We start from the raw sequence: 27,704 nt of genomic DNA, 5'->3' as shown, positions 1-27,704 counted from the left end.
GCAGGAGCAGGGATGTCTTGAAAGAGATCAGGATGCTCAGACCTGAAATATTTCCAGGGCTGGGGCACTTAGCAGCTCTTGCAGCAGGTTGCCCCACACTCCTTAGACCTACTCTGATTCAATCCCCTTCTCATTTCAAAAAATGTTACCCTGCCTTTGGGGCTCTTAGCTAGGAAAGTAATGGTTCCTTGTTGTTTTTTTTTTTCCTTTGTGCAGCATCCATTTGTAACATCGGCCAATCCTGCATCCAGCCTGGTGCCACTCATCATTTTAGTGAAGAAGTGGAAGGAGGAGAGAAAAAAGTGACAATCACCTGAGAACTGTTCTGTCCATCACCAGTGTAGAGTAGAATTGTAGAGTAGGATTTTAGCATAGGATTGTAGCCTAGGATTTCAAATACATAAAGTTTCTGAAGTCTCAACTCATTCTGAAGATTCCTCTCCTTCAGAGCCTGTGGGAAAGATCAACATTTCCTTCTGAATTGTCTGTTTCTTCTTAGAGGTGTAAAAAGACATGGATGGCTTCTTTGGTACAGTTTGGAAGTGGGGAGGCTCTTCAGTCATCCTCTGCAGAGCACAGTGCCTTTGGAATAGGGCCCAGTGGCTGGGTTTTCCCCAGCTGTGACACTTGTGTTTGAGGCAGAAAGGGCAGTGGCATTTGCAGGCAGAAGCAAAGGAGGAGTGGGGCAGCCCAAATATCCTGTGCAGATGCAGGCCTTGAGCTGTGACTCGAGAGCATTTGTGTTGCTGCCACTTGGATTTGTATCCCTAAGTGCAATCTCTTTGGCCGGAGGAGAGTTTTGCTCAAGTGAGGAAGCAGCAAGATCAGGGAGGCTGCTGGGAAAGGTGCAGAGCTGGTGCAGAGCTGTCAGCGAGCGCGAGGTGAGACTCGGCCGCGCCTTGCCCAGGCTGGAGCCCCAGCAGAGCCCTGGCAGAGCCCGCAGCAGCCTGAGCCTGGGCAGAGGCCGGCTGCACTGAGGCCCTTGGAGCTGCAAGAGGCAGCAGCCCGGCCCTGGGTGCCTCTTGGTGGCACCGGGCGAATCCTCGGCTCTCAGAGCCCAAGTGGCAGCTGGCTGCTCCCGAGGGGAAGCGTGGCCGTGCTGGGCACAGCACAGACTGGTGGCATTGGCCGTCTGCAGTGTGCACAGGAGGAGAGAGAGGCAAACGACAGCCGAGGGCTGCAGCTCTGCCTGAGGATTCCTACTCTTGTGCCGGCTGCCCTGTAACTGCTGGGAAAGGTGAGCAGTGTGTGCAGCACTCTGGGCACAGGGGCAGGGAGCCGGGCTGCTCCGCAGGCTCCAGCCCAGGGCAGCGTCCTTCAGGCACGGCGCTTCTGCCAGGGGAACCGAGGCCAGCGTGAGGCAGGGACAGCTTGTCAGGTCAGATCTGCAGGAGCCAGTGCCTCACACAGCTCTGGGAGGAAGCGCCTGCAATGCTGCAGTTGTGCACTGAGCCAGAGCAAAGGTGTGAAATGCAGAGTGTTTTGCAGAAATATTCAGGGGCACCAGGCCAGCCTGCTTTGTGCTGTCTGGCACACAGCAAGCACTGTGCAATACAGCCCTGAGCTGCTGGGAGAGAGGTGTTAGAAAGGAGCCAACTCTTAGATGAAATTCAATGAGGACAAAGTCATCAAAGTAAAGAGAACTGTTCCTTAGTAAGGATTCACCTGAGCTGGGTGAGTATCTCGCTCTCCCAGGAGCTGAACACACACACACATAACAGAATGCTGGTTTTCATTGCCTTTCCCAGCCCAGGGTGAACTGTGTCCCCTTTCCCTTTGGCTGGGTTCTAGGGAATTTATATTCTCTCCCCACCACCTACCTGTCTGTCCCCTCCCCTCTTATCCTCTCTCCCTTTTGGTCTGGTCTTCAACTTACACCTCTCCAGCTCACAGCAACACCCAGTAAAATAAGTAGAACAAATCCAAACCCTAAATAACAACACCTAGGACCAACAACTTTCATTCTTTTTTTCTAGTAATCTTTTGGCTCAGCAAAATATTACCTCATAGCTCCCTGAGGGGATGGGGGATGAGCCTGTGGCTTGTGCTGAGCAGTGAACTGGTTTGGAAGGGAGCAGAGGGGTTTCAGTAGGCAATTTGTGTTTTCTTTCTTAATTGTAATGGAAAGACAATGTGGCTACAGTCAGCAAAAACATTTTCCAGGTGCATTGAGGAAATGCTTGTGAGCAATTCCCAAAGAAGGAAGGTGTTGAGAAAATGTCAAACTGTAACAAATCATGAATTCCATTGGCATTAACAGACAGTGTTGAGCCCTCTATTCCCCCAGTGCAGTGCTTAATGTGTGCAAGTGGCTACCTTAGCCTTAGTTCTCCTCAGAAGGTCCCTGGAATGCATTCAAGGGGGAGAGAGTGGTTGGAGGAGGCTCTTGACCATGAGAGGAGAATTTGAGGAATGGGATGTTCCCCAGATGACCACCAGAGACCCTCAGGAGACCCCTACTCTCCTGTCAGTAACTTCCTGAGAAGTGATTTAAATATGTCCAAGAAGTTGAGGGAATGTTTAGCCTGTGAGTTGGAGCCAAGTAATGAATAGGTCTTATTTCCATGGTTACAAATTAGTAGGTGAGATTTCTGAGTAAGCACGTGTTAGAAAAGTGATTCCCCATGCACATACAGCTGGCACCGGGGATTGGGCCCTGGTTGGTAACTTTCGTTGTAACTTTTGCCTGGTTGGTAACTTTCTATTGAAAGGTGAAAATGAAACCTGTTGGAGAAGATGGAATCAAAAAGCCTTACAAATATGATTGCCTGGGAAAAGATTCTAAGAGTATAAAACCTATAAGCGAAATAGAATGAAAGCAAGTTTTGAGATGTAGGATGCCAAGCCAGAAGACAGTGACTGAGTAAGCTGAAGGCAAGATCCCAGTTGATTGAGCAATACCCCTAGCAAACAAAGTGATGCCAAGGGTCCAAGGGGGAGGGGCCCTGCCAAGGTGGCAAGGAAAAGGAGTCTAGAAACGAGTTTTTAAGGTTTAGAACGTGGCACACTATGGTCATGTAGCAGTTCTTATAGGCCGTATGTAAATTTTGTAGGATTTGTGTCTTGTACTGGTTGGTTAGTGTAAACTAGAATATTCAACACAGAAGGAGTTATAACGTATTGTAACAAGAACTTAGCTCTCTTTTCGGGCACGCTTTTAGCTGTGGTTGGCAGTTTAAGCAAAGCTCCTGTACCCACGATCTATGCAATAAACCATGTGTTTCAAGAGCTGCCCTGGACTCCCGAGACCTCTCGTCGCCTTCCCTACACTCTCCTACAGAAAGCTTTTTCAGATGTTTTCCTCTGGTTTCCCTTTTTGGGGGCAAAAGCTCTGTGCTGCAGGTGGCCCGCATGTGTGCAGAGCAATGCAGCCTCCACAAACCCCTTGGTTTTCCCACAAGTCATCATGATTTGTTGCCAGCTGTGCCCAGCTGTGGCAGCAGAAAGAGCCCTCAGTGCAGTGGGCGCCGTGCCCTGCCCAGCCAGGGCTCTCTGGCACAGAGCAGCAGCAGCGCCAGCACCTTTCAACCCACTCCTGCCTTGGCTTCACCTGGGGGACAGAAGCCTCTGGAAATCAGCACCACCTGTCACATTCCCAGCTTGGAGCAGCTCCTGCTGGTGGGCGCATCCTGCCACTTCTACTGCTCTCTGTCTCAGTTTTGAAAGACAGTTGTCTGCCAAGGAAAGCTAGAGCCTCCATTGGAATGGAGAATGTAAACCCCTCCCTCCCTCCAAATTGTTATAGTTTTGCAATTAGGGGCTTTCAGGCAAAGATATGGGAATAGGAGTAAGAGTTCTTTCTTAGGAATATTAAAAAATAGAAAATACAAATGTAGCAGCACAAAAAGACAAGCAAGGAAACAAACAAAAATACTGGAAAAACTCCAACAGGGTCAGGGATACGACCTGGCACCCTGGTGGTCAGGGTTTTGGAAGCAGTCCACATAAATCCTCCTGGAGTAACAGATGTGGTTCTGTGGAGTGGAGATTGTCCTGTAGAAAGTCCAGTGGTGATGGGATGGGTCCAGTCTTCCTCCAGGAATCCAGTGGAAAAAACAGATACCTTGTGTTCTTCAGTCCCAGTTTTTATCAATCTAGGAACAGCTGGCTCCCCCCCACTGTGTGGAGCATCTCCCAATGGGATGATGGAATGTGTCACATCATTGGTGGGCCCTAATGGTCCATTATCAGAAGGTGTCCCCCTGGAGGATGGAGGGGTGGTGAAAGAGATAAGAAACACTGCCCCACCTGGTTTTAATGGCTGAGCCATTATCACGAGGCATCCTCCTCCTTCCCCCCCGAGGGGCGAGAGAAGGAGAACACATCTCCCAAAAAACAGTTTTCAACAGATGAAATAGAATACACATTTTTAGGTTACATTAACCCAAGACAGCTGTGGGGCAGGGTCAGGCTCTGAGGAAGCATCCCCATTTTGTGGGGTAGGTATCAGGGTAGTTATCCAGCTCAATGTCCCCTTATCTCTGAATGCTAAATCGAATAGTCATATAAACAACACCAGTCACTGTATGATATCATTAGCATTCAGAGGAGATTTGAACCCTTTGAAAACTGGTGGGGTAGACCCAAAGAGCTGGGTGAAGGGTGTCCTGGTTTTGAAAAAGACAGGTGTCTGCTAAGGAGAGGCAGGCCTCTCTAGGAAATGAGGAATTTGAATCCTTCCCTCCGTGTTATTATAATTTGGAAGATTAAAAATAAAACTTTTCAGTCAGAGCTATGGGGAAAAGGAATAACAGTCCTTTACTAGTAAATATAACAGGACAGACAAAAAAACAACAGCAATTATAACAATAGTAGAACAGAACCAAGAACCCCGAGGGCACACGGTGGAAGCTCCGGCGCTGATGGCTGGAAGCCGGGCGCGGTGGACTGTCCTCCGCAGGCAGGGGGTGTCCTCGGCAGGCAGAGGTGGGAGTGCCGGAGAAGCCGCAGCGGCGAGACCCGGGCTCACCCAAAATCCAGCAGGACAGCAAAGAAACTCCGAATTCCTGGGCACTCCAACAGATGATAGAATTCCCAGGACCAGACTCCTTCGTTAACTGTGGACTCCAACAACTGTGTCCCGCTCCGTGCTCCCCCCCGGAAGAAGAAAAAAGAAAAACCGCGAGATCCCCCCACCCTCCGCTCTCTCCGGGAGCTTTTTTCCCTCCCCCAAAACTAAGTTATCAGTTCTTTTGTCCACGTTAAGCACTCAGCACTTAGTCTCCTAGCAACTTGGGAGGGGGGAAAAAATTCCACAGAGACTTAAACCCCAACATTATCCACCCCGAATTTTTTTCCCACACCAACATATTATATTGAATTTAAATCTTTAAATAATATACATATATATACATGTGAATATAAATACAGGCACAGTCACAGTGTTCACCGAAAAACAAGGTCCCCTTGAGGTATGCAGCGGGCGTCTCCATCCCTTTGCATCACCCACCATGTGCAGCCAGGTCCCTGAGCAAAAACAACCCCAGGAGCGGGATTGTCTTTGCTGGAGGCAGAATTAATCCAAACAGTTTTTCCCAGCATTCCTCTCATGTGTACTACGGGAACTTTATCTCCATCTCTTGTTCCCAGGGGCTCAGATTGGGCGGGGCCTGCTCGGTTGGTGGAACCTCGAGTGTTCACTAACCAGGTGGCCTTTGCTAAGTTATTCTCCCAGTTCTTAAAAGTCCCTGCACCCAGTGCCTTCAAAGTGGTTTTAAGCAGGCCATTGCATCGTTCAACCTTCCCGGCTGCTGGCGCATGATAAGGAATATGGTACACCCACTCAATGCCATGTTCCCTAGCCCAGGTGTTTATAAGGCTGTTCTTGAAATGAGTCCCGTTGTCAGACTCAATCCTCTCAGGGGTACCATGTCTCCACAGGATTTGCTTTTCAAGGCCCAGGATGGTGTTCCGGGCAGTAGCATGGGGCACAGGGTAGGTCTCCAGCCATCCAGTGGTGGCTTCCACCATGGTCAGCACATAGCGCTTGCCTTGGCGGGTTTGGGGAAGGGTGATGTAGTCAATCTGCCAGGCTTCCCCGTACTTATACTTGGACCATCGCCCGCCATACCACAGGGGCTTCACCCGCTTGGCCTGCTTGATGGCAGCACACGTCTCACAGTCATGGATAACTTGAGAAATACTGTCCATAGTTAGATCCACCCCTCAGTCTTGTGCCCACTTATAGGTGGCATCTCTGCCCTGATGGCCTGAGGCATCATGGGCCCATCGAGCTAGGAACAACTCTCCCTTGTGTTGCCAATCTAAGTCTATCTTTGACACCTCTATCTTGGCAGCCTGATCTACCTGCTCGTTGTTTTGGTGCTCCTCATTAGCCCGACTTTTGGGGACATGGGCATCTACATGACGGACTTTGACAGGTAGCTTCTCTACCCGAGTGGCAATGTCCTTCCACTCATCTGCAGCCCAGATTGGCTTTCCCCTACGTTGCCAATTGGCCTTTTTCCACCTGTCCAGCCAGCCCCACAGAGCATTGGCCACCATCCACGAATCAGTGTAGAGGTAGAGCTTTGGCCACTTCTCTCTTTTAGCAATGTCCAGGGCCAGTTGAACAGCTTTGAGTTCAGCAAGTTGGCTTGACCCACCTTCTCCTTCAGTGGCTTGTGCAACCTGTCGTGTGGGGCTCCATACGGCTGCTTTCCATTTTCGGTTCATCCCTACGATGCGGCAGGAACCGTCCGTGAAAAGAGCATAGCGTGTTTCTTCTGCTGGCAGTTGGTTGTATGGTGGAGCTTCTTCAGCACGTGTCACTTGTTCCTGCTCCTCTTCATCCATGAGACCAAAGTTTTCACCTTCCGGCCAATTTGTAATTATCTCCAAAATCCCAGGGCGATTTGGGTTTCCAATGCGGGCGCGCTGAGTGATGAGGGCAATCCATTTGCTCCACGTGGCGTCGGTGGCATGATGGGTGGAGGGAACTTTTCCTTTAAACATCCACCCCAGCACTGGTAGTCGGGGTGCCAGCAGGAGTTGTGCTTCTGTGCCAATCACCTCTGAGGCAGCTTGAACTCCTTCATAGGCGGCCAAGATTTCCTTCTCTGTGGGAGTGTAGTTGGCTTCTGACCCTCTGTAGCTTCGGCTCCAGAATCCCAGTGGTCGGCCCCGAGTCTCCCCAGGCACCTTCTGCCAAAGGCTCCAGGACAGGCCATTGTTCCCGGCTGCAGAGTAGAGCACATTCTTCACATCTGGTCCCGTCCTCACTGGGCCAAGGGCTACTGCATGAGCGATCTCCTGCTTGATCTGGGCAAAGGCTTGTTGCTGTTCAGGGCCCCAGTGGAAATCGTTCTTCTTGCGGGTGACCAGGTAGAGAGGGCTCACAATCTGGCTGTACTCAGGAATGTGCATCCTCCAGAAACCTATGGCGCCTAGGAAAGCTTGTGTCTCCTTCTTGCTGGTCGGTGGGGACATTGCAGTGATCTTATTGATGACCTCAGCGGGAATCTGCCGCCGTCCATCTTGCCACTTTACTCCCAGGAACTGGATCTCTCGGGCAGGTCCCTTGACCTTGCTCTGCTTGATGGCAAAACCAGCTTTCAGGAGAATGTGGATGATCTTCTCTCCTTTCTCAAACACTTCCATTGCTGTGTTTCCCCACACAATGATGTCATCGATATACTGTAGGTGCTCCGGAGCCTCACCCTTTTCCAGTGCAGCCTGGATCAGTCCATGGCAGATGGTGGGGCTGTGTTTCCACCCCTGGGGCAGTCGGTTCCAGGTGTACTGCACGCCCCTCCAGGTGAAAGCAAACTGAGGCCTGCATTCTGCAGCCAGAGGAATGGAGAAAAAGGCATTAGCAATGTCAATTGTGGCGTACCATTTTGCTGCCTTGGACTCCAGCTCGTACTGGAGTTCCAGCATGTCCGGCACAGCAGCGCTCAATGGTGGAGTCACTTCGTTCAAGGCACGGTAGTCCACAGTCAATCTCCATTCTCCGTCAGGCTTGCGCACAGGCCAGATGGGGCTGTTGAAGGGTGAGTGGGTTTTGCTGACCACCCCTTGGCTCTCCAGCTCCCGAATCATCTTGTGGATGGGGATCACGGCATCTCGATTTGTCCGATATTGTCGGCGGTGCACCGTCGAGGTGGCAACTGGAACTCGTTGCTCTTCTACCTTTAGAAGTCCTACTGCAGATGGGTTCTCCGACAGTCCAGGCAAGCTATTCAATTTCTTAATGCCCTCTGCCTCCACAGCTGCTATTCCAAAAGCCCACCTGAATCCCTTAGAGTCTTTGTAATAACCATTCCGGAGGAAGTCTATGCCCAAAATACACGGGGCCCCTGAGCCAGTCACAATTGGATGTTTCTGCCACTCCTTCCCGGTCAGGCTCACCTCGGCTTCCAACAGAGTCAGTTCCTGTGATCCCCCCGTCACCCCAGCAATGGAAATAGGTTCTGTCCCCACATATTCCGATGGTATCAGGGTACACTGAGAACCAGTATCAACTAAAGCTTCATATTTCTGTGGCTCTGATGTGCCAGGCCATCGGATCCGCACCGTCCAATAGACCCGGTTTTCCCGTGCCTCTCCCTGGCTAGAGGCAGGGCCCCTCTAGCACCGGTCATTATTCCCCTCCTGAGCATACATGGTAGAGGTTCCTTCACGGGGATCTGACATATCATCCTCACTTCTATAATACCTGGCAGCCTGGTCGTGCGATGTCGAGGCTACCTTCATCTTAGTGGAACCCCCTCAGTTAGTGTTTCTCTCCTTGAGCTCACGCACCCGTGCTGCCAGGGCAGAAGTGGGTTTTCCATCCCACCTTCCCATGTCTTCCCCATGGTCACGCAGAAAGTACCACAGGTCAGCTCGTGGGGTGTACCCTCTCTCTCTAGCTGGGGGCTGTTGAGCTCTGACTCTGGGGCCTGTAACTCGCACCGGTGCTACATGGGAACTGTTCCTCCTCATCATCTCCTCCATCTTCTCTGTCACCTCCTCCATCTTCTCCCTTATCTCCTCTCTGAGTTCCTTAGCCACGGCAGAGACCTGAGCCTGCATTGGGCCATTGATGATACTCTCATAATTTCTAAGCTTGTTGGCTACAGAACCCACTGTCTCTCGGTTGGTATCAGGATGAATTGTTGCAATGTATGTGGCGTATTGAGATGGTCCTAGAGTTGCCAGATTCCACAGCATTTGCCCTGTGCACTTGACTTTGTCGGGGTCATTATCATGCTGTCCACCCCTCCCAAAGAGTACCTCCAATACCGCCACTTCTCTCAACTGTTGGATCCCTTCCTCAAGGGTCTTCCAGCGCATTCTATGATGGTGCTCTTGCATTCTGTCTCTGTGGACAAACCTCTCCCGTACACTCATTAAAAGCCGCTCCCAAAGGGAAAGGGGCCCTGGCTCCCTTACGAATACCTGATTCACACCTGAGTCCTGGGTCAAGGGTCCCAAATTCCTTGCCTCACTACTATCTAGCTGCACACCTGTACCTATAAGGTCCCAGACCCGAAGTAACCAGGCTGTATAAGCCTCACGTCCCCGCCGTGCAAGATCTTTTTGCAGATTACGGAGACTTTCATATGTCAGGGACTCAGTGATGATCTCAACCTCTGACTCCTCCCCGGGTTGTGAGGGCCCTCCTTTCTTATCCTTGTTGCCTGGGTGCTCTGATTTCACCTTATACTTCTTTGTTTCCACAGGGGCCACTGCTGCTGGCTGTGGCTGCCCCTGTGGTTCAGCTGGAACCTGGACGGTTGTAACGTCTGTGGGTTCTGCTGCTGCACCATCAGACTCTCCTTTGTCGGGGCAGGGGGAGGGTTTCCCAGCAGCTGGGGCTAATGAGGCTACTACAGGGGAAAGGTACTCCCTCAGCATCTCACCTATCTCCTTCACCCAATCTGGGTGGTTTATTCCTGAGGCAGGCTGTGGGACAGTGTCAGGTTGTGGGGCAGGGTCAGGCTGTGGGACGGGCTCAGGCTGTGGGGCAGGGTCAGGCTGTGGGACGGGCTCAGGCTGTGGGGCAGGGTCAGGCTGTGGGGCAGGGTCAGCCTGTGGGGCAGGGTCAGCCTGTGGGGCAGCATCCTTATTCTCTAGTGTAGGTATCAGGGTAGTTATCCAGGTCAGTCTCCCCTTATCTCTAAATGCTAAACAGAACAGGCATACCAGCAACACCAGCCACTGTATGATGTCATTAACATTCAGAGATTTGAACCCTTCAAAGACTGGTGGGGTAGGCCCAAAGAGCTGGGTGAAGGGTTGTGAAAAAATTTCCCCTGGTGTCATTTCTTCACAGTAGGTACCGTTGTTAAAGTAACTCCAGAAACACACAGTTAGTGTATGATAGCCCTGAATCCATGTGCCTGCCTTCCAGAGGAAATTAAAAATCCACGATTTCCTCACTTCGTTAACCCATATAGCAAGATTGATGACAGCCACAGTAACCTTAGTTACAGGGCCCATGTTTAGAAAAGGGCCTGCAAATGGGAGAAATACGGCCACACCCACATGCCACCCAAACCAGGTTAAGCCAGACCACATGATATCCAGTGCACAGCAATGTAGGCACTTAAGAACTGTTATTCCTTTTTCTCTCAATGCCCCACGATCTGGGCGCCAAATTCTGTCCTGGTTTTGAAAAAGACAGGTGTCTGCTAAGGAGAGGCAGGCCTCTCTAGGAAATGAGGAATTTGAATCCTTCCCTCCGTGTTATTATAATTTGGAAGATTAAAAATAAAACTTTTCAGTCAGAGCTATGGGGAAAAGGAATAACAGTCCTTTACTAGTAAATATAACAGGACAGACAAAAAAACAACAGCAATTATAACAATAGTAGAACAGAACCAAGAACCCCGAGGGCACACGGTGGAAGCTCCGGCGCTGATGGCTGGAAGCCGGGCGCGGTGGACTGTCCTCCGCAGGCAGGGGGTGTCCTCGGCAGGCAGAGGTGGCAGTGCCGGAGAAGCCGCAGCGGCGGGACCCGGGCTCACCCAAAATCCAGCAGGACAACGAAGAAACTCCGAATTCCTGGATACTCCAACAGATGATAGAATTCCCAGGACCAGACTCCTTCGTTAACTGTGGACTCCAACAACTGTGTCCCGCTCCGTGCTCCCCCCCGGAAGAAGAAAAAAGAAAAACCGCGAGATCCCCCCACCCTCCGCTCTCTCCGGGAGCTTTTTTCCCTCCCCCAAAACTAAGTTATCAGTTCTTTTGTCCACGTTAAGCACTCAGCACTTAGTCTCCTAGCAACTTGGGAGGGGGGAAAAAATTCCACAGAGACTTAAACCCCAACAAAGGGTTGGGAGAAGAGTTCCCCTGGTGTCATTTCCTCACAGTAGGCACCATTATTAAAGTAACCCCAAAACCACACAGTTAGTGGGTGATAGTTCTGAATCCATGTGCCTGCCTTCCAGAGGAAGATAAAAATCCACAAATTCCTCGCCTTGTTAACCCATAAAGCAAACTGGATGGCAGCTACAGTAGCCTTAGTTATAGGATGCGTGTTTAGATAAGGGCTTGCAAATGGGAGAAATACAACCACAACCACGTGCCACCTGAACCAGGGTAAGCCATACCATATGGTGCTATTTAATCTGCTTTCTGTATCCAGTACACAAGACTTAGGTCACTCAAGAACTGTTACTCCTTTTTCTTTCTATGCCCTCTTGCCCCACACTAGGTGCCAAAATCTCTCTTGGTTTGGAAAGACAGATGTCTGACAGGGAAAGCTGGAAGCTTCCCTTGGAATGAAGTAAGTGAACCCCCTCCCTCCAAATTATTATAATTTTGCAATTAGGGCCTTTCAGGCAAAGATATGGGAATAGGAATAACAGTTCTTTACTAGGACTATTAAAAATACAAATGTAGTAGTACAGAAAAAAAACCCAAGCAAACAAACAAACAAAAGTACCCTAGAAACACTGACAGAGTCAGACCTGGTATTGGAAGCAGTCCAAATAAATCCTCCTGGATTGACAGATGTGGTTCTGTTGGAGTAGAGATGATCCTGTAGAAAGGGTCCGGTGGTGGTCAGATGGGTCTGGCCTTCCTCTGGAATCCAGTGGAAAACAGGCTGCCTTGGTGTTCTGAATTGCAGGTTTTCTACAGGTAGAAATCCTTGGCATCCACCCACTTGGCCCCTACCTCTGACAGGCTCCCAGTTTGGAAAGGATCCCTTTCCCAGCACTCTCTGGGGACTGCCTGCCAGCCGCTCCCCACCCACAGCACTGACCCCTTGTCCAGACTCTCACACATCAGCTTCTCCAGTAGGAGGCTGTGGAAAACTCTATCACAAGCTTTGAGATACTCAGGTAGATGATGTCCACTGCTCACCCCACACCGGCCCAGCTGGGGACTGTCCAAGAAAGTTTGGCAAGCCCCATTTGCCCTTGGTGAAGCTCTGCTGGCTCTTCCCACTCACATGCATCATCTGATTTCTGATAGTCCCCAAGAGGATAGATCCTCCAGAACTTTCCCAGCGACTCAAGTAATGCTGATGGACCTGTAATATCTCCTTTAGGATGTGTGATGGATCCTTACAAGGCCGAACATTAGGAAGAAGGTGCCAGAGGAGCTGTTGGCACCCCCTCCCTGGGAGTGTTCAAGGCCAGGCTGGATGGGTCTTGGAGCAACCTGGTCTAGTGGAAGGTGTCCCTGCCCGTGGCAGGCAATGGAATGAGATTATCTTTAAGAATCTTCCCAACCCAAACCGTTCTATGATTCTGTGATAAGAACAGCCTTCTCCTCCTCCTCCTGATACTCCCCAGCATCTCATCATCTTCAAGAGGATTGTGGAGAGAAGACCCAAACCAAAGTTCAGCAAGAAGGAGGACATGCATTGGCCGTAGTTCCCCAGGAACAGACTGTCTGCACACCTGGGGAGCAGAACAATGAGGGGGCTTGGTGTGTCGCTCCAAAGGGGACAGGAAACAAGGGATGGAACAGCATGGAGATGCTATGGACATGTGGACATGCTCTGTTGAAAACAATGAAGCTAATGGGAACTTAGGCACAGGAGGGATCCAAATAGTAACCAGAAACTGAGCTTTCCTTCACAAACTCAAAAATTCTTATTACTTTTCACACCCCCACCTATGCTAATGACTAAAGTCACTCAAACTCCACCTAAACATGAAAGGACATTATCTGTAACTTTACCTTTGCTCCTTCCTAATGGAAAATAGTATAAATAATGCTTCAGTGGGGAAGGAGGTCAGAGAAGACACGATCGTAACTTCTGGGGTTGCTCTTCTCCCCCATAGGAACACTGAATAGGTAGGAGCTATATTCTCTCTGCACTAAAGGATCATTTCAAGATTTTGTTGGTAAGTACAGCTTGTGTAATTACAGTGGATGGCATTCTGATTTGTTTTTGTAGTCAGTTACAAACAACAGCGATCTCTGAAGCCTAACCTGTCACTCAGGGCTTCTGTTATCAGTGTGTTTGTTAATCAAGTGTGTTATTCCACAAACTGTTAGTGTGAGTCCTTCAAGGGCACTGGCAGCCACCAGCAGCGGAGAACATACCTGACAAAACTGATAATGTGCCAAGTGAGAATGGGGACAATGTCAGTGTGACCCTGAACACGGGAGTCAAAGCACCCTCAGACACAAGGGGATGTTATATGGGGACCCCGAAATGTGGCACTGACAGGCTGGTAGGGAACTGATAGATTGAGCAAATAGAAAGGCTTCAAGGGAACCTCCCTCTTGTGTGACAAGGATTTATCTCACAGCACCTTCAGACATTTATTACCCTTTTCAGGAGATGCAGCAGCAGATAAGGAGCACACCCAGTGATCACCTCATGCCCTGATATTTTTTGCGGTTCACACACGTGTGTCCTCCTCTGTGATCGCGACACGCAAAGCAACTACACGGAGACGAGAGATTTGCAGGGCAGAGATGTTCCTCAGCGAGAGCCCAAAGCTGAACTAAGGCCGAGAGCCCCTCTGCCTGTTTATTTCTTACTTTTTATACCTTTGTGGGTCTGGCTGTAGATTGGCTTCTGGAGTTATCACCTCCCAGCCGAATGGCCAGACCAACTGTCAGTTACAATTGTTTTCAGGTTAGAAATATGCAAACAAAGGACAGGGAATGAAAAACAAAGGATTTGTTTATGTTATATGTGTGAGAAAAAGCAAAACCTGCTCCTAATATTGTACAGAAGCTAAAGAGACTGACTCCATCTTATGAACAATCAGAAGGCTTTAAAAAACTCAGAAAACCCAGGGTGACACTCCTCCTTCACATTTTAACTCCTGCAATCACAAGAGCATCACCAGGTACCCCAAACTGACTTTCCTTGAATCCAGCATCATCATTCTGTAATACTGACCCAAGTGCTCCTTGCCAGGGCAAGGGTTTTGAATATCTCAAGATATGGATCCATAAAACCCCTCCGCTCAAAGGAGGACAATGCACAGTTATTATCAGAAAGCTCTTATTCCCAACAACAGCTGGATTTTTCTGCTCGAGCCACCTTTTCCCCCTTGAAGTACTGCCTGGAGTTGTGGAGAAGACACTAGAGATGGTTTGGGAATTCATGCAGCAATTCTAGGGTTCAGCTTTTGTTGTAGTTACATTGAGGTAGCGGAGGTCATTTGGAAAACATCAGCCATTGATTCCATTTAGGAGGAGATGGGCAGCATGGACAGTTTTCTGCTGCAGAGCCAGTCTTGGATGGGTAGCGACTGGTCTTTGGCTGCCACTGCCAAAGATACTGATGGTGATATAAGTCCCAGTCTTCTCCCCGTTTAATAAGGACTCCTATTCCCATCTAGAATTGCATAATATAATCCAGTATGTTGCTTGATCCGGCTCCGTGGATTTCCTGGCACTCTGCTCTTGATAATACTGCACCCATGAACTGTCCAAGTTTGAAAAAATGACACACAGCTTAAAGGGGGAAAAGTCATCTTTGTTCAAGCAGAGAGAGTCTGCCTGACCTGTATATTTGCTATACACAGAAGAAATAAGAGGTCTGTAATGAGTAAGTGCTTTAACAAAGATTAATTTTGCTCTAACATAGAAGGAAGCCAAAAGCAATTTCCTAGATGGGATTGTGTTTGATTCTCAGATGCTTCAAGTTTCCTCCTGATAACTAACCAGAGCTTTCTGCCTGTTGTTGAGCAGTTTTTTCACTAATGAAACCAGTAGTAAAATAAACAAACAAAAACCCACAACCCACCTTCTCTCCCCCCCAAAACAACAACAAACAAAACCTCCTCAAAACAAAAACTGTAGAAGGGAGTACAGATGACCTCACCCCTGATAAGTAACAGCTGTGTTAATTAACCAATACAGCCTCACCCCTGATGAGTAACAGCTATATCCAATAAGGATGAGTGAGATAAGAAAGGGTAAGATAAGAAAGGGTAAAATGAAAGAGGTTGGCTGGTGAGGGGATGGTCATCATGGAGGAGGAACCTTGAGGAGTACAAGGGAGAGACCCATGAAGCAGGATCCTGGGGAGAGGGAATCACTGCTGTGAGGTCAGTCTGGGTCTGCAGACAGAGCCTGTTGTTGGAACCTGTACTTACAATCTAGCTCGGTAAAAGCCTGCATTCAGAGTCTGCAAACTAATACCTGCAGTCAGAGTTCAGCAGGAAATAAGCAGCGGTCAGAAACTGCAAGGGAAACCTCCAGTAGGAGCTTGCTGCAGCCAGAACCAGTGAATTGTTGGAGTTAAGATGACTAAGCCATGAAGAGGAATAAACCAGGACCCTTTTTATGCTGTGTTTAACAAGAAGTCTGTGCCTCGGCTCATTTTTACCCTCTAATAGGAGGGCTGCTGCAACAAAAAAACAAACAAAGAATTCCCCAAAAACCAGGGAATTGGAGGGGCAGTGCCACCATCCATTGTCCTTTTTCCTGCTCCTCTCTGCTGGGCCTCCCCCAGGTGTGCATGGGCTTTCTTGATTCCCTTGGGACCCGCACTGTCACTGGGGTCATTCTGGGGCTCTCAGCCAGCCATGGGTCAGTGGCCTTGTGAGGCTCTCAGGTGGCCGTGGGGTGGCCCATTCCAGTGTGGAACAGAGGCTGACTGAGGCTGCAGGACAGGGGTTGAGCAGTGAGCACCCCACCTACATGGAGCTGGCCCTGTTCCCCCACCACTTCCCACTGACTTGCTTTGAGTTGGTCAACTGTTCCCCTGGTCTGCTACAACCACTTGGACCAATTAAGGCAGTGAGAGAATGAAACCAGTTTAACTAGATCAACCAATTTATTTTGTTCAATTAGATGAGCCAATTAAACCAAATATAAACTTATTGTCAATTCAGCCAGTTAAACCAGTTACACCAGCTAAAGTTGCCAGGCCCTAGGAGACTTTGCCCTGGACACACCACCAGGAAGTCAGTTTCGTTTTTGCACCAGCAAGCTGGAACTTAGGATTTTTCCAGCCAGGGGAGGGATTTCTCTGCTCCAGGACATTCCCAATTCCAGTGGAGACCCAGAAGGCGCTCAGAGGGGGAGACCACAGGCACAGGAAGGACCAGTCTGCTGAGGAAGGTTGGGGGCTGGGGTGGAGATTCTTGATCCAGGGGAGACCCTGGATCCAAGGAGACCCCAAGGTTGAGGAAATCCCAAACCCGAGGGGAAGATTTCAGTGCTGAGGAGACCCTGGATCCAAAGAGACACCAAATCTGAGAAGGTTCCAGATCCAAAGAGGTTCTGGATTCAGGAAATTTCCAGAGACAAGAACAAGGTTCCAGAGCTGAGAAGATTCTGAATCCAAGGAGACTCCAGGGCTGAGGAAAAGATCCTGCATCCAAGAAGAAGATCTGGAACAAAGAGACTCCACACCTGAGGAGGAGACCTTGGAGTGAGAAGATTACTGATTCAAGGAGACTTCACAGCTGAGAAAATTCTGTCTCCAAGGGCGAGATCCTAGAGCTGAGGAAACCTCAGACTTCAGGAGTAGATTCTGGCCCTGTGGAGCACCTAATCCTGTGCCAGGATGTGGGAATTCTTGGAGCGGTCTGTGGAGATCCAGATATCTAACACGACCCGGAATGTCACCTTGGAGAACCCCAGGTGAGGAGAAGGTGAGGGAGGACCCCTGGGGCACAGGGGGGAGGTTTGGGTGGGGTCATCATCCCACGGTGGGAGCATCTCCCAGGGGTTGGTCCATCTCCTGCTGGTCTCCCACCATTATCTCCCATTGGTTCCAGTACCTCCCAGTGGTGGGGAGACTGTCTCCTACTGGTTCCACCACCTATCACTTGCCCTGCCACAATCTCCTGGTGGTCCCATCATCCTAGCCTGACTGCAGCCCCCCATTTCTCCTCTCCAGGACCTACTTCTACAGCGGGCACAGCTCCTTCCCGCCCAGACCTTCTGTGCCTCCCGGCTCCTCTGACACCTGCCAGTTCTCCAGCCCCCCATTCTGTGGCTGTGTTGGAGTCCTGGTCTATGAGGCCACAGCCTTCACTGTGGCCGTCTTCTTCTCCAATCCCCTGGACTACAACCGTTTTCCCATGGAGCTGGGCCTGGAGCTGTCCCTGGTCAAAGCTCACCTGGGCAGGTTGGAGGACACCTACACCCGCATGTCCCAGATGGGGACTCTCCCCACCTCCAACGGGACAACTGCGGGCTGCCATGTCACCCTGGACAACTGCCAGGAGCCCGTCCAGGTGAGCGTTGGCCACGTCAAGGTGACAGCCACCATGTCCAACACACGCAGGTCCATTATCAGGGTGGTTCTGGAAGAAGAGGAGTGCTCAGGGAAGGAAGTCAGAGAGAGACTTCTGTTCTATCAAACACCAAAAGAATTAATTTAATTTTTAATGAGCCTGTGAACTTTTAGCAGAGAGACCAGGCAAAACTGCAACACAACGCAAAAACTGCTTTCCTAGCAAGAACAGTTGGAAGATAAGAAGAAGACATCTGCCTCAAGAATGTAGTAACAGACAAAACAAGGACTGAATCTGGGAACTTGGGGTGGGCTTTGTGGTAATGGGTAAATTGTAATATGCACTTACTTGTAAAATCGTGTGTGCACGAATGGTTAGGAGTATCCTTTGTGCAACCTCAGGCTTGAATAAATGGTGGCCTCTTTAAATCAAATTATTGTTAAGGAGTCTTATTCCAATATTTCTGAGATTTTGTGGCAGTAAATTGGAGAGTCAGCCAGAAGATCAGTCTAGAGCTTCAATGAATCTATGGTTGACAGATCTCCAGCTGGCACTGAGGAATTTTCAGGAAGGACCTCAACTTTTGACCTTCAGGGACTCGAGGCACGACCCCTGGGGTAAGTAAAGGCATCATTTAAATTCTTGGGGTTCTTGACAAGGGATGTGAATCCCCTCAGAGTTACTGGTAAGGGGGGTTGAGTCTCCCCCAACAGGGTTTGAGTCCCTGGCTAAGCTTACAGGGTGGAGATTTGAGTTCCCCACCTCAGGGAGTTAGAGTTTCCCCTGTCTGGGGTTCAAGTCCCCAGAAATATTAGGGGTTCAAGTCCCCTAGGAAGTATTAGAGGTTGACCCCAGGAGGTTGTCTTGAATTGTTCAATCAGGCCAAGATTGTAGTTTAAAGAAAAATCACTGTTCTCCTGTCTTCTAGCACAGACTGCCACCATCTTGACTTGGACAGAGGAAGAAAGAAAGAAAAAAACACAGCCTCCATTTACAACTGAAACCTGGCCCTGGCTTCATCTGGAGCTGCTTTTGTGGTGAAGATTGATTAATTCCTTTGCATTCCGTGCATTCTTTGCATTCTTCTTGAACTCTGAGAGTGTGTTCATGTGAGACTGGTGTGTTGGTTTCAGTTTGCCAGCATATCAACATGGGAGTACCCACGATATAAAAATTCATTTGCAGAGAGAGTATTGGAGCATGGTTGAGTGTTTGCTGGTGTTTTGGAGTTGCTTTTTTTTTTTTAATGTGTGTTTGCATGGCTAAGGTCACATTTGTGGACTTGAAGCATCTTCTTTTGTCAGTTTTAGTGACTGAAGGTTTGGTAGTCCCCTTTCTCTTCCCCTCTATTGCAAACCTTGAAATACTGTTATGACTTTCAGAGGTTATAGCTTGTGTATTTGTAATTATTGAAAATGGAGCCGGTAATTATTGAAAATGGAGTTCTTCTAAAACTAAATTGGGAGATGATATTCCAAATTCTCCATTGAAATGTTTGTTGAAAAACTGGAAACAGATAGAAGACCCACCAAGTAAACCTAGACTAATCCAATACTGTAATCAGTGGTGGCCAGTATACAAGCTAAACTACCAGGCTAAGTGGCCAGGGAATGGCACCTTAGCTTATAACACCCTTTTACAGCTGATGTGGTTTTGTAGAAGAGAAGGGAAATGGGATGAATTGCCTTACGTGGATGTTTTCTTTAATTTGGAAAACCATTGGGAACTGCAAAAGGAGTGGCCGGTGTTGGGGTGAATCTGGGGTAAACGGAAAGTCTCTCATGGCCTGGTAGTGGTGAAGAAACCTTTCTCTCCAGTCGATCTTGAGGAATGGGTGAGATGCCTCAGCTCTTCTCTACAGAGAAGATCCGGAGAGAGTATCCCAAGTATTTGAAACCCTTCTTGAGACCCAGACTGAGGGGATTTACAAGTTCTGCTAGATAATCTAGTAGATTCTACAGAAAGAGAGATGGTACTCCAGACTACCAGGAGGGAAGTGGACAGTATAGACACAGAGGACAGGCTACCAGGAACTGCTGAAGAGCACGTTCTCTGCCTGGACCCCCACTGGGACCCCAGTACCAGGGAAGGGAAGGATTTCTTGGGACGATATCAAAAGTGGTTATTTGGCCTTAAACACTCAATGCCAAGACAAATCAATTGCTCTAAACTTTATGAGGTGAAATAAGAACCACATGAGACTGTGAATGCATTTGCAGAATGCTTAAAGACAACTGCCTAGAGTTACACTAATACTGGTCCAGGAAAACCCGAGGAAGCTGTGCAGCTGGCTTCCATATTTATAGGGAACTCAGTGCCAGATATTAGAAAGAAGCTGGAGGAACCAGGCTCCTGTGGCCTGGGCAGACTCTTACAAGTGGCCAGGATAACTTTTAATAATACAAAGAAGAGGAAGAGAATAAGATCTGGGAGAAAGCAAAGGAGAAGGAGGAAAAAGAAAAGAAATGGGAAATGGAGAGGGAGAAGAGAGAGATGCAGAGAGAGGGGCCCTGCCCAGGGAGGATTGAAGCTGGATCAATATGGTTATTGTGAAGGGTTTGGACACTGGAGACTGGAATGTCCCCAGAAGCAGGGGAGGGTGGAGGGAACAGAACTACCCCTACACCAAGAAGGAAGGGGACCAGGAGTAGAAATCCAAGCTGGACCCCTGGTTACCACTGAGCTGGGAAAACAGAAAATCGACTTTTTAATAGACATTGAGGCTACACTTATTCAGTATGAAATACGAACTGGGGAAAATTAGGCCAAAAAACTGTAAATGTTGATGCAACAGGGAGGGCAGAAAAGTGAGCATTGTTTAACCCTGTTAATTTTATATTTGGCAAAAATTAATAACACACCAATTTCTCTATATGCCAGAGTGTCGGGTACCTCTTTTGGGAAGAGATCTATTAAGTAAATTGTGGCTCCAATTGTATTTAAGGAAGGAGAAGTACAGTTATTGGTCCCTGAGACTCAGACCATTGAGGCCAGAATTTTTATGTTATGGGGTACGCTGGAACCAGACAATTCTGGAGGAATACTGGAAGCCATAGCAAATGCAGTAACACCCTTGGTTTTGGCCGGTGGAACTTCAGGACATTCCAGTCAAGCTCAGCCTGTAAGCATTACCCTAAAACCTGGATCAGAAAACTGGTAAGGCAAAAACAATATCCTTGAAAATTAGAAGCTAGAAGGGGAATTGAGAAAATTTCAGGGAATTTGGATTATTGATAGAATGTGAGTCAGAATACAACAATCCTGTTCTGCCTATTTAAAGAAAAACTAGGACAGGTAAAGCTTAGTCCAAGGCCTACATGCAATCCATCCAAAGTTCAGGATGTCCACCCTGTTGTAGGCAATCCCTACGCCCTGTTAACATCCCTTACAGAATATTACCTATGGTTTACATAAAGATTTGAAGGATAACTTCTTTGCATACCACTCAAGAAACAAAGTCAGGGCATTTTTGCCTTTGAGTGGGGAGATATCCAAACTGCTCAGAAGACTCAGTTTACCCAGACTGTGTTACCACAAGGATTTAGAAATAATGCTGTTTGGGATTTTTCAGAACCAATTGGCAAAGGAGTTAGAGACCTGGAAGAAAGAGAACCCTGAAGAGTTGGTCTTGCACTATGTTGATAACATCTTAATAGCAACTGAAACAAATGAAAAGCACATGGAATTGTCCATCAGTCTTCTAAATTTCCTAGACCAAGGAAGCTATAAAGTACTTCAGAAAAAAGCTCAAAGGGACTGGGGCCTCAGTCTGGCGAAAGCGAGCATGGCGAGCCGCCACACCTGGGTACAGATCTCGTACTTGGGCTCCAGTTTCAGCAGCACCTGCAGAGCACAGCTGGGCTGGAACCTGGCAGCTGCCAGCACCCACTGCCACCACAGCCTTGCCTTGCTCACGCGCTGCCCTCACAGCCTGCTGGGGGTCCTTGCCCCTTCCCCAGAGCGCCACGTGACCCTCACCTGGATCATCTCTCCCAACTTGTATCTGCAGCAGAAATCATCCAGGTCCTGGGAGAAGCCATCATCCTTGGCAGTTCTGCACAGGGTGCAGACACTGTCGAGAAACTTCAGCTTCTGGTCCTCGTCCTGGACCTGGGGGACAGAGACAATGGGGCAGCGTTAAGGGAGGACACCCAGGCAGCAGGACCAGAGCTGTGGGGTGCAGTGCCCTGTGGGAGCAGCTGCTCTGCACAGCCAGCACCCTGGCCAGGCACAGCCCCCGTCCAACGGGCCGTGGGGACCTGGTCAGGGCTGTGGCAAAGGCCTGGATGAAGTCCATGGCTTCCTGTGCCTACACGGCATCTAACACAGGGGGAGAGAAGGGAGAGCTGCAGAAGATGCTGCGACAGGAGAGAGAAGGGGAAGGAGATCTGCGCTCTGCCCAGGCCAGGCCCGCTCCCCTGGCATGGCCTTCCCGTGTGGCTCCCGGCTGGAGGGTGCCCAGCAGAGGAGCTGCCCTGCTGGAGCACGGCACGGCGGGGCAATGCCCAGTGCCCTGGGCTGAGAAGCACGCTGGTAGAGGGGCAGGTCATGTCCAGCACCACACTGCACTTGTGCTCGAGGTCTTCACTGTGTTGCTGCTGGCCTGGGGCTTTTCCTGAAACAGCGGGACCTGGCCTGGTCATGGCACAGGAAAGGCAGTTCCTGCTGGAGCAGGAGGCTCTGCCTGGAATGGGCTCAAACAATTCCAACAAGGCCCTGTTCTGCAAAGCCCCCAGTGGGAAATGAAGAAAGGAGGTCACACTGCTTTTGGGGTGAGTAATGTTTAAACCAGCCTCACTCCTCCATGCCGAAGTCCAACATCCTGAGAAGGAGCTGAAGCTGTGGCAGAGCCGGTAAAATCCCCAGAGAAAGGAACAACCAAGTGACATCACTGAGAACTTCTGCAGAGCTGCTGAGCTGGCACAGCCTGGGCACATCTGACTGACACGGCAGCACTTGAGACAAGAAAATCACCATCCCAAATTTTAACAGCAGCGTCTCCTGACATTTCCCACCTTGGGGAGCTGTAGAGCTTCCTCCCTGCAGTGGGGACATCCCTCAAGGTCACTGCTCAAGGCTGAGCCAAAGAGATTTGCCCACAGTTGTTGGTCTGGGTGGCTGACATCAATCTCTGCTTAATAACTGGTTTTTCTTTAATTCAAATTGCTTACAAATTGCTTCCTGTTTCACCCTGAGTGTCCCTGCAGAGGAACAGGGCATCTTTCATGCAGTTCCACAAGCTCAAGGTTCTCATTTCATGAGGAATCTGGGATGCAGATGGCCTTGTAAGAAGGATAAAAGCAGAAGGAATGGACTAGAAATTATTAGAAACAATTCCCCTTCTTCCAGACAAAGTCCACCAAGTCATTCCCTGCATTTCTCCTTTTCAGATTCTTGCTCTCATCTGCTCTGGGAGGTCCAGCTTTATTACATTACGGTCATAGGCTGGAGACAGACATACGACAGCACTCACTGAGATCATGTGACAAACAGCAGGGTTTATTGTTCAGAGCCCCCTTTTTAAGGGGTTTCAAGTTGTTGGGCTGGGACAACTGATTGGTTGGGGTCTCTGCATGGCCCAGCTCCCTGGCTAATGATATGTCTGTATTCAGGGTTGAATGGCATTGGCTGGGGTGCTCTGTTTCAGTATAAATCTATCCTATCATTGCTCCCCAGGGACTTGTTCACTTCTCTTCTAGAATGAACTAGATGAGACCATTTCTTATTTATGGCCAAATTTATATGTCCAGCTACAGACCAGCTGTGCTGTGACACAGCTTGTTCTGGTGCTGATCATGAACTGATTGTGCTCTTGATTTACAGCACCACAGGAGATGCAGAATGATGTAAACTGAACACAGAAACAAACTGCCTCTGTCAGCCCATTTTCATGGTCTAGGTCACTTTCTAGGTGTCCATGGAGATGTGGGAATGATTATCACACTACTCTCCATTTCTGGCTGCAGGCTCTTAGAGATTCTTTCTCTGAATTCAGCCAGGGTTGTATTCCCTTAGCAGCTCCTGGGAGCACCTCCTTTTTCTCTTAGGTTAGAACAGAAACAATGAAAACATCACCAATGGCACAGCTCCCCAGCCCAGCAGGAAAAGAAAGGACAAGTTGTCAAGGTCTCCAACATTTGACCTGCTTTGCTGCAAAAGCTGTGCTGCACACACACTGTGTAAAGGCCAGAGAAGCTGCACCTGGTGGCACATCTTGTGACAGGAGCTCAACCTTGTTTTTCACAAAAGGTTCTTGAAAAAACCAGACAGGACTGTGGAGGGAATTCTTGGAAAACTGAAACAGCTTTCCAGAAGTGAAATGAAAATGGAAAGGAACAATCCAAGATGTTCTCCTCCATTTATTTCTCAGGTCCCCTTTTCCACCTTGCACTACATCTCCATCCCATTAATTCCAAATGGATCTCACCTCCAAGATCAATGACTTTGCAAGTTTTACACACTGTGAAATACCATGAGCTACACACAGTTTGCCTTCCCCTGGTTTTGCTGGAAAGCAGTGCTGGAGACACAAGTGCAGGGCTTGGGGCTGGTACAAATCCTACAGGCAGGGAATGTGCCCCGATAGTGTTTGACCCTCAGCAGGGACAATGCACAGCAGCAAGCAGGGGGATTCCTGTGCCCTTGTGCAGGAGTCAAGACTCTGGGTCTTGTCTCAAGACAGCAAAGTTCCCGTGTTTGGACAGACTCGGGGGCTGTCCCCGGGGCGCGCGGGGCTCGGCCATGGGACACGGGGGCAACGGACACACGAACACGCGGACGAACGGCCCTGGCGCTTCAGTTGCAGCGGCAGCGGCAGCAGCGGTAGCAGCGGCGGTAGCAGCGGCAGCAGAGACTCGCTTTGATCGACGCTTCCTTGTTTCTCCTCTCCCTCTCCCGCGGTCCCACAGCCTCTCCCGGCTTCCCCTGCCCAGTGTCCCCCTCCTTTCCCGGTCTCCCTCTCCCCAGGCCGGGCCGGGCCATGCCCCCGGCCCGCCCCCGGCCCCGGGCGGGGCTGCCCCGGCCCCGGCCCCGGCCCCGGGCGTCCCGCCGCCGTCTCGCCTTGGCCCGGCTCTGGCCGTACTGGCGGTGGCGCTGCTGGGCCGGCATTAGCGCCAGGGGCTGCGGCGGCATCGCCATCCTTTGGCTGCGCCTGTGCCGAGCGCGGCCCCGAGCCCGGCCCCGAGCGCGGCCCCGAGCCCGGCCCCGGCCCCTCCCGGCGCCCGCGGAGGACACACACGGCGCGGCCGCTCTCGCCGCCTCCTGTGCGGATTCCCCGGCTCGGGCTCCTCCGCTCGGCAGCGCGGCCGCCGGCCCCGAGCCAGCGGCGTCCCGTTCGAAAGAGCGAACGCCTGCGGATGCCGGGGCCGGGCCGCTGGAGAGGCGCTCGGGGGCCGTTGCTGGCCCCGGGCCGAGCGCTGACAGCCGCGTCTCGCCGGCAGGGAAGGCGCAGGACGCCCTGCAGGAGCGGTACCGAGTGGGTTCGCTGCTCGGGCGCGGCGGCTTCGGCCGCGTCTTCGCGGCCACGCGGCTCTCGGACGGCGCCCCGGTGAGCGGCGGGGCCGGCGACGGGCGCAGGAGGGAGGCGGTGGAGGAGGAGGAGGGGGCGGAGGAGAAGGAGGATGGGGCTTGGCAGGGCGGGCGGCGAGCTCAGCCTGCTGCTCCCCTTGGCTTTGCAGGTGGCCATTAAAAGGGTGCCACGGAACCGCATCCGGCGCTGGGGCGAGCTGGTGAGTGACCGGGGGCCAGCGGGAGAAGCCGGGGCGTGCCGGGCGGGGATGAGCCGAGGCCCGGGCGTGGGGCCAGCGGAGGACGCAGAGCATCCCGAGCTGAGTGAGGGCTTCCCGACCCCTGGCACTGCATCAGCCCCACTGACAGCATCGTGCTCCTCCCGCAGCCCAACGGCACCAGCGCACCAGTGGAGATCGTGCTGCTGGAAAAGGTGTCCACTGGCTTCCCTGGCGTCATCCAGCTGCTGGAGTGGCTTGAGCTCCCCAACAGCATTGTGATGGTGCTGGAGCGCCCGGAGCGGTGTCAGGACCTCCAGCATTTTATTCGAGCTCGGGGCTTCCTGACGGAGCAGGTGGCACGGGAGCTGTTCTGCCAGGTCCTGGAAGCCGTGCAGCACTGCACCAGCTGTGGAGTCTTTCACAGGGACATCAAGCCAGAGAACATCCTGGTTGACCTGGCCACCGGGCAGGCCAAGCTGATTGACTTTGGCTGTGGCACCTACCTTCAAGAGACAGCCTACACTGAGTTTGCAGGTGAGCCCAGGCAGTGGTGTGCTTCTGGTCCCAGCATGTCATGGCCCAAGATCTCATGGCCCAACCTGGGTGTGGCAGTGGGGATTCTCCCATTTGCTGGCAGTCACAGGAGGGAACCTTCAGCCCAGTTGCTTTTGAGCAGGGGTGGGTGGGGGGCCAGCTTCCAGCCCTGCTGGCAGCCTTTGCCCACCACTCTGCCCAGGACTGGTGCTGGGGCTGGGGCAGCCAGCCTGACAAAAACACCTGTGAGTGGTGGGAGCAGAGAAGGGGGGCCAGAACCAGTGCACCAGCCGGTTTGGTGTGCAGGCGAGAAGGGGCTCTGACTGCTGCCCTTGCCTTGTTTGCCCTGGCTCCATAATGTTTTTGGGGCGGTGCAGGCAGGGAGGATGAGGGGACGGGTTTTCCCCAGCACTGAGTTGATTATTTTTTGCATGTCATGGTCAGGCCTTGCCAAGGCTTCCGCTGCCCTCTTCCAACACCAGCGGCTTCTTTTCCAAGCCTGAGTTTGTACACAAGTCCCAGGTGCTGGTGAGAGGGCAGCGGGTCACCCTGTGTGCCACTGGTGCAGCCCCCGCACACCCAGGGACGCTGGGGCCAGGCTCTGGGAGCAGCAGCATCCCCCTGATGAACTCCACCTGTATTCCATAGGAACACCGTCCTACAGCCCCCCGGAATGGAGCCAGTTTGGGTGGTACCATGGCGAGGCAGCAACCGTCTGGACCCTGGGCATCCTGCTGCACCAGATGGTGTGCGGAAAGCACCCTTTCAGGAGGGGCTGGAACAGGAGCTATGGCCAGCTCCCGCTGCCACAGCGGCTCTCTCATGGTGAATCCTCATCTCTGGGCACGGGGGAATACCAATGTTGGGAGACAGCAGTGGGCTCATGAGCATCCCGCTCTGGCAGCTGCTGAGGAGGTGGCACATGCCCTGCTCTCCTGCTCTCCTCCAAACCAGGGAGCTGATGGGAAAGTTTAGGCACAGCTCTGAGCACATGCAGCATGGCCTGGGCATGGGAATAGTGGGACAGGAGCCTTTTCCAACTGACCGGTGGCTTCTGGTTTCTCTCCCCAGACTGTCAAGTTCTCATCAGGTGGTGTTTATCCCCGCACTTCTTGGACAGGCCCTCACTAGAAGACCTTTTGTGTGAACCTTGGGTGCAGGATATTCATCTGCCCTAGAAGAAGGGAGAGAGCCACGTGCACACTTTGATCCAGGCACTGGTAAGTTACAGGTGCACACGTGCCCTGGCAATCAGAAGCAAAGCAGCCCAGACTTTTTGTCCTGCCCATAGCACTGTGCAGGGCTCATGGGATGGGCACCCGCAGCCCTTGTGCTGGAGCTGAGCTGCTCTTCCCAGCACTGGTGGCTGCCATCCAGGCTGCTTTGGCTTGTCCTGGTTCACTGACAGCTGGGGCCGTGGGCAGAACACTGAGAGCCTGGTCTCACCCCCAGGGAAGAAGGAGCCCCTGGAGAAGCTGTACCAGGTGGGCTTGCTGCTGCTGGAGACCTGGAGGATGACAGCAAGGATGAGAACCTCTTCCTGCACCTGGCCACCAACAGCTGAAGATGCCGGACTTGGATTCTGGCACTTTCTTCAAAGCCGGGCTCCACAGCGAATTTGCAGATGAGTGCACACCCGGGTGGATGCTCCCAGATTTGGGCATTGCTCAGCCTGGCCAGGAACCAAAGGTTCCCCCCTTTGCTGGGGTGGATGCAACTGATCCTTCAGTCGGCTGCCTTGCTGCTTTTTGGCAGGGCTGGGGAGATGGGCTGGGCTGGTTACCAAATGGGAGTTGGCTCCTGGCCCTGCCAACAGCCCCCACCACGCACCGTGCCCCAGGCT

At 51.2% G+C, this 27,704-nt stretch overlaps 2 protein-coding genes across 2 annotated transcripts in view; one reads left to right on the top strand and one right to left on the bottom strand.

The window, feature by feature from the left end:
- Positions 1–27,704, bottom strand: part of LOC120748228 (zinc finger protein 271-like) — a gene marked incomplete at its 3' end in the record, with an annotated part of 146,036 nt that overhangs the window by 27,485 nt on the left and 90,847 nt on the right. The gene's annotated exons all lie outside the window — the stretch shown is intronic.
- LOC120748224 (serine/threonine-protein kinase pim-1-like) lies at positions 23,442–26,748 on the top strand. Its single transcript, XM_040054335.2, has 5 exons — positions 23,442–23,446; positions 24,900–25,146; positions 25,277–25,327; positions 25,495–25,861; positions 26,510–26,748. The coding sequence occupies exons 1-5, from the start codon at positions 23,442–23,444 to the stop codon at positions 26,746–26,748; spliced, it is 909 nt and encodes a 302-aa protein (XP_039910269.2).

This window comes from Hirundo rustica, unplaced genomic scaffold (assembly GCF_015227805.2).
Source record: "Hirundo rustica isolate bHirRus1 unplaced genomic scaffold, bHirRus1.pri.v3 scaffold_98_arrow_ctg1, whole genome shotgun sequence".
Taxonomy (NCBI): Eukaryota; Metazoa; Chordata; class Aves; order Passeriformes; family Hirundinidae; genus Hirundo; species Hirundo rustica.
The sequence above is the reverse complement of the archived record's forward strand: the minus strand, read 5'-3'. Positions and strand labels throughout refer to the sequence as shown.

Excerpts from the sequence above, each read along its gene's own strand:
- LOC120748224 (XM_040054335.2), top strand. Across the intron at positions 25,147-25,276 it reads GGCTCTCGGACGGCGCCCCG|GTGGCCATTAAAAGGGTGCC; the intron begins GTGAGCGGCGGG and ends TTGGCTTTGCAG. Across the intron at positions 25,862-26,509 it reads AGCCTACACTGAGTTTGCAG|GAACACCGTCCTACAGCCCC; the intron begins GTGAGCCCAGGC and ends TGTATTCCATAG.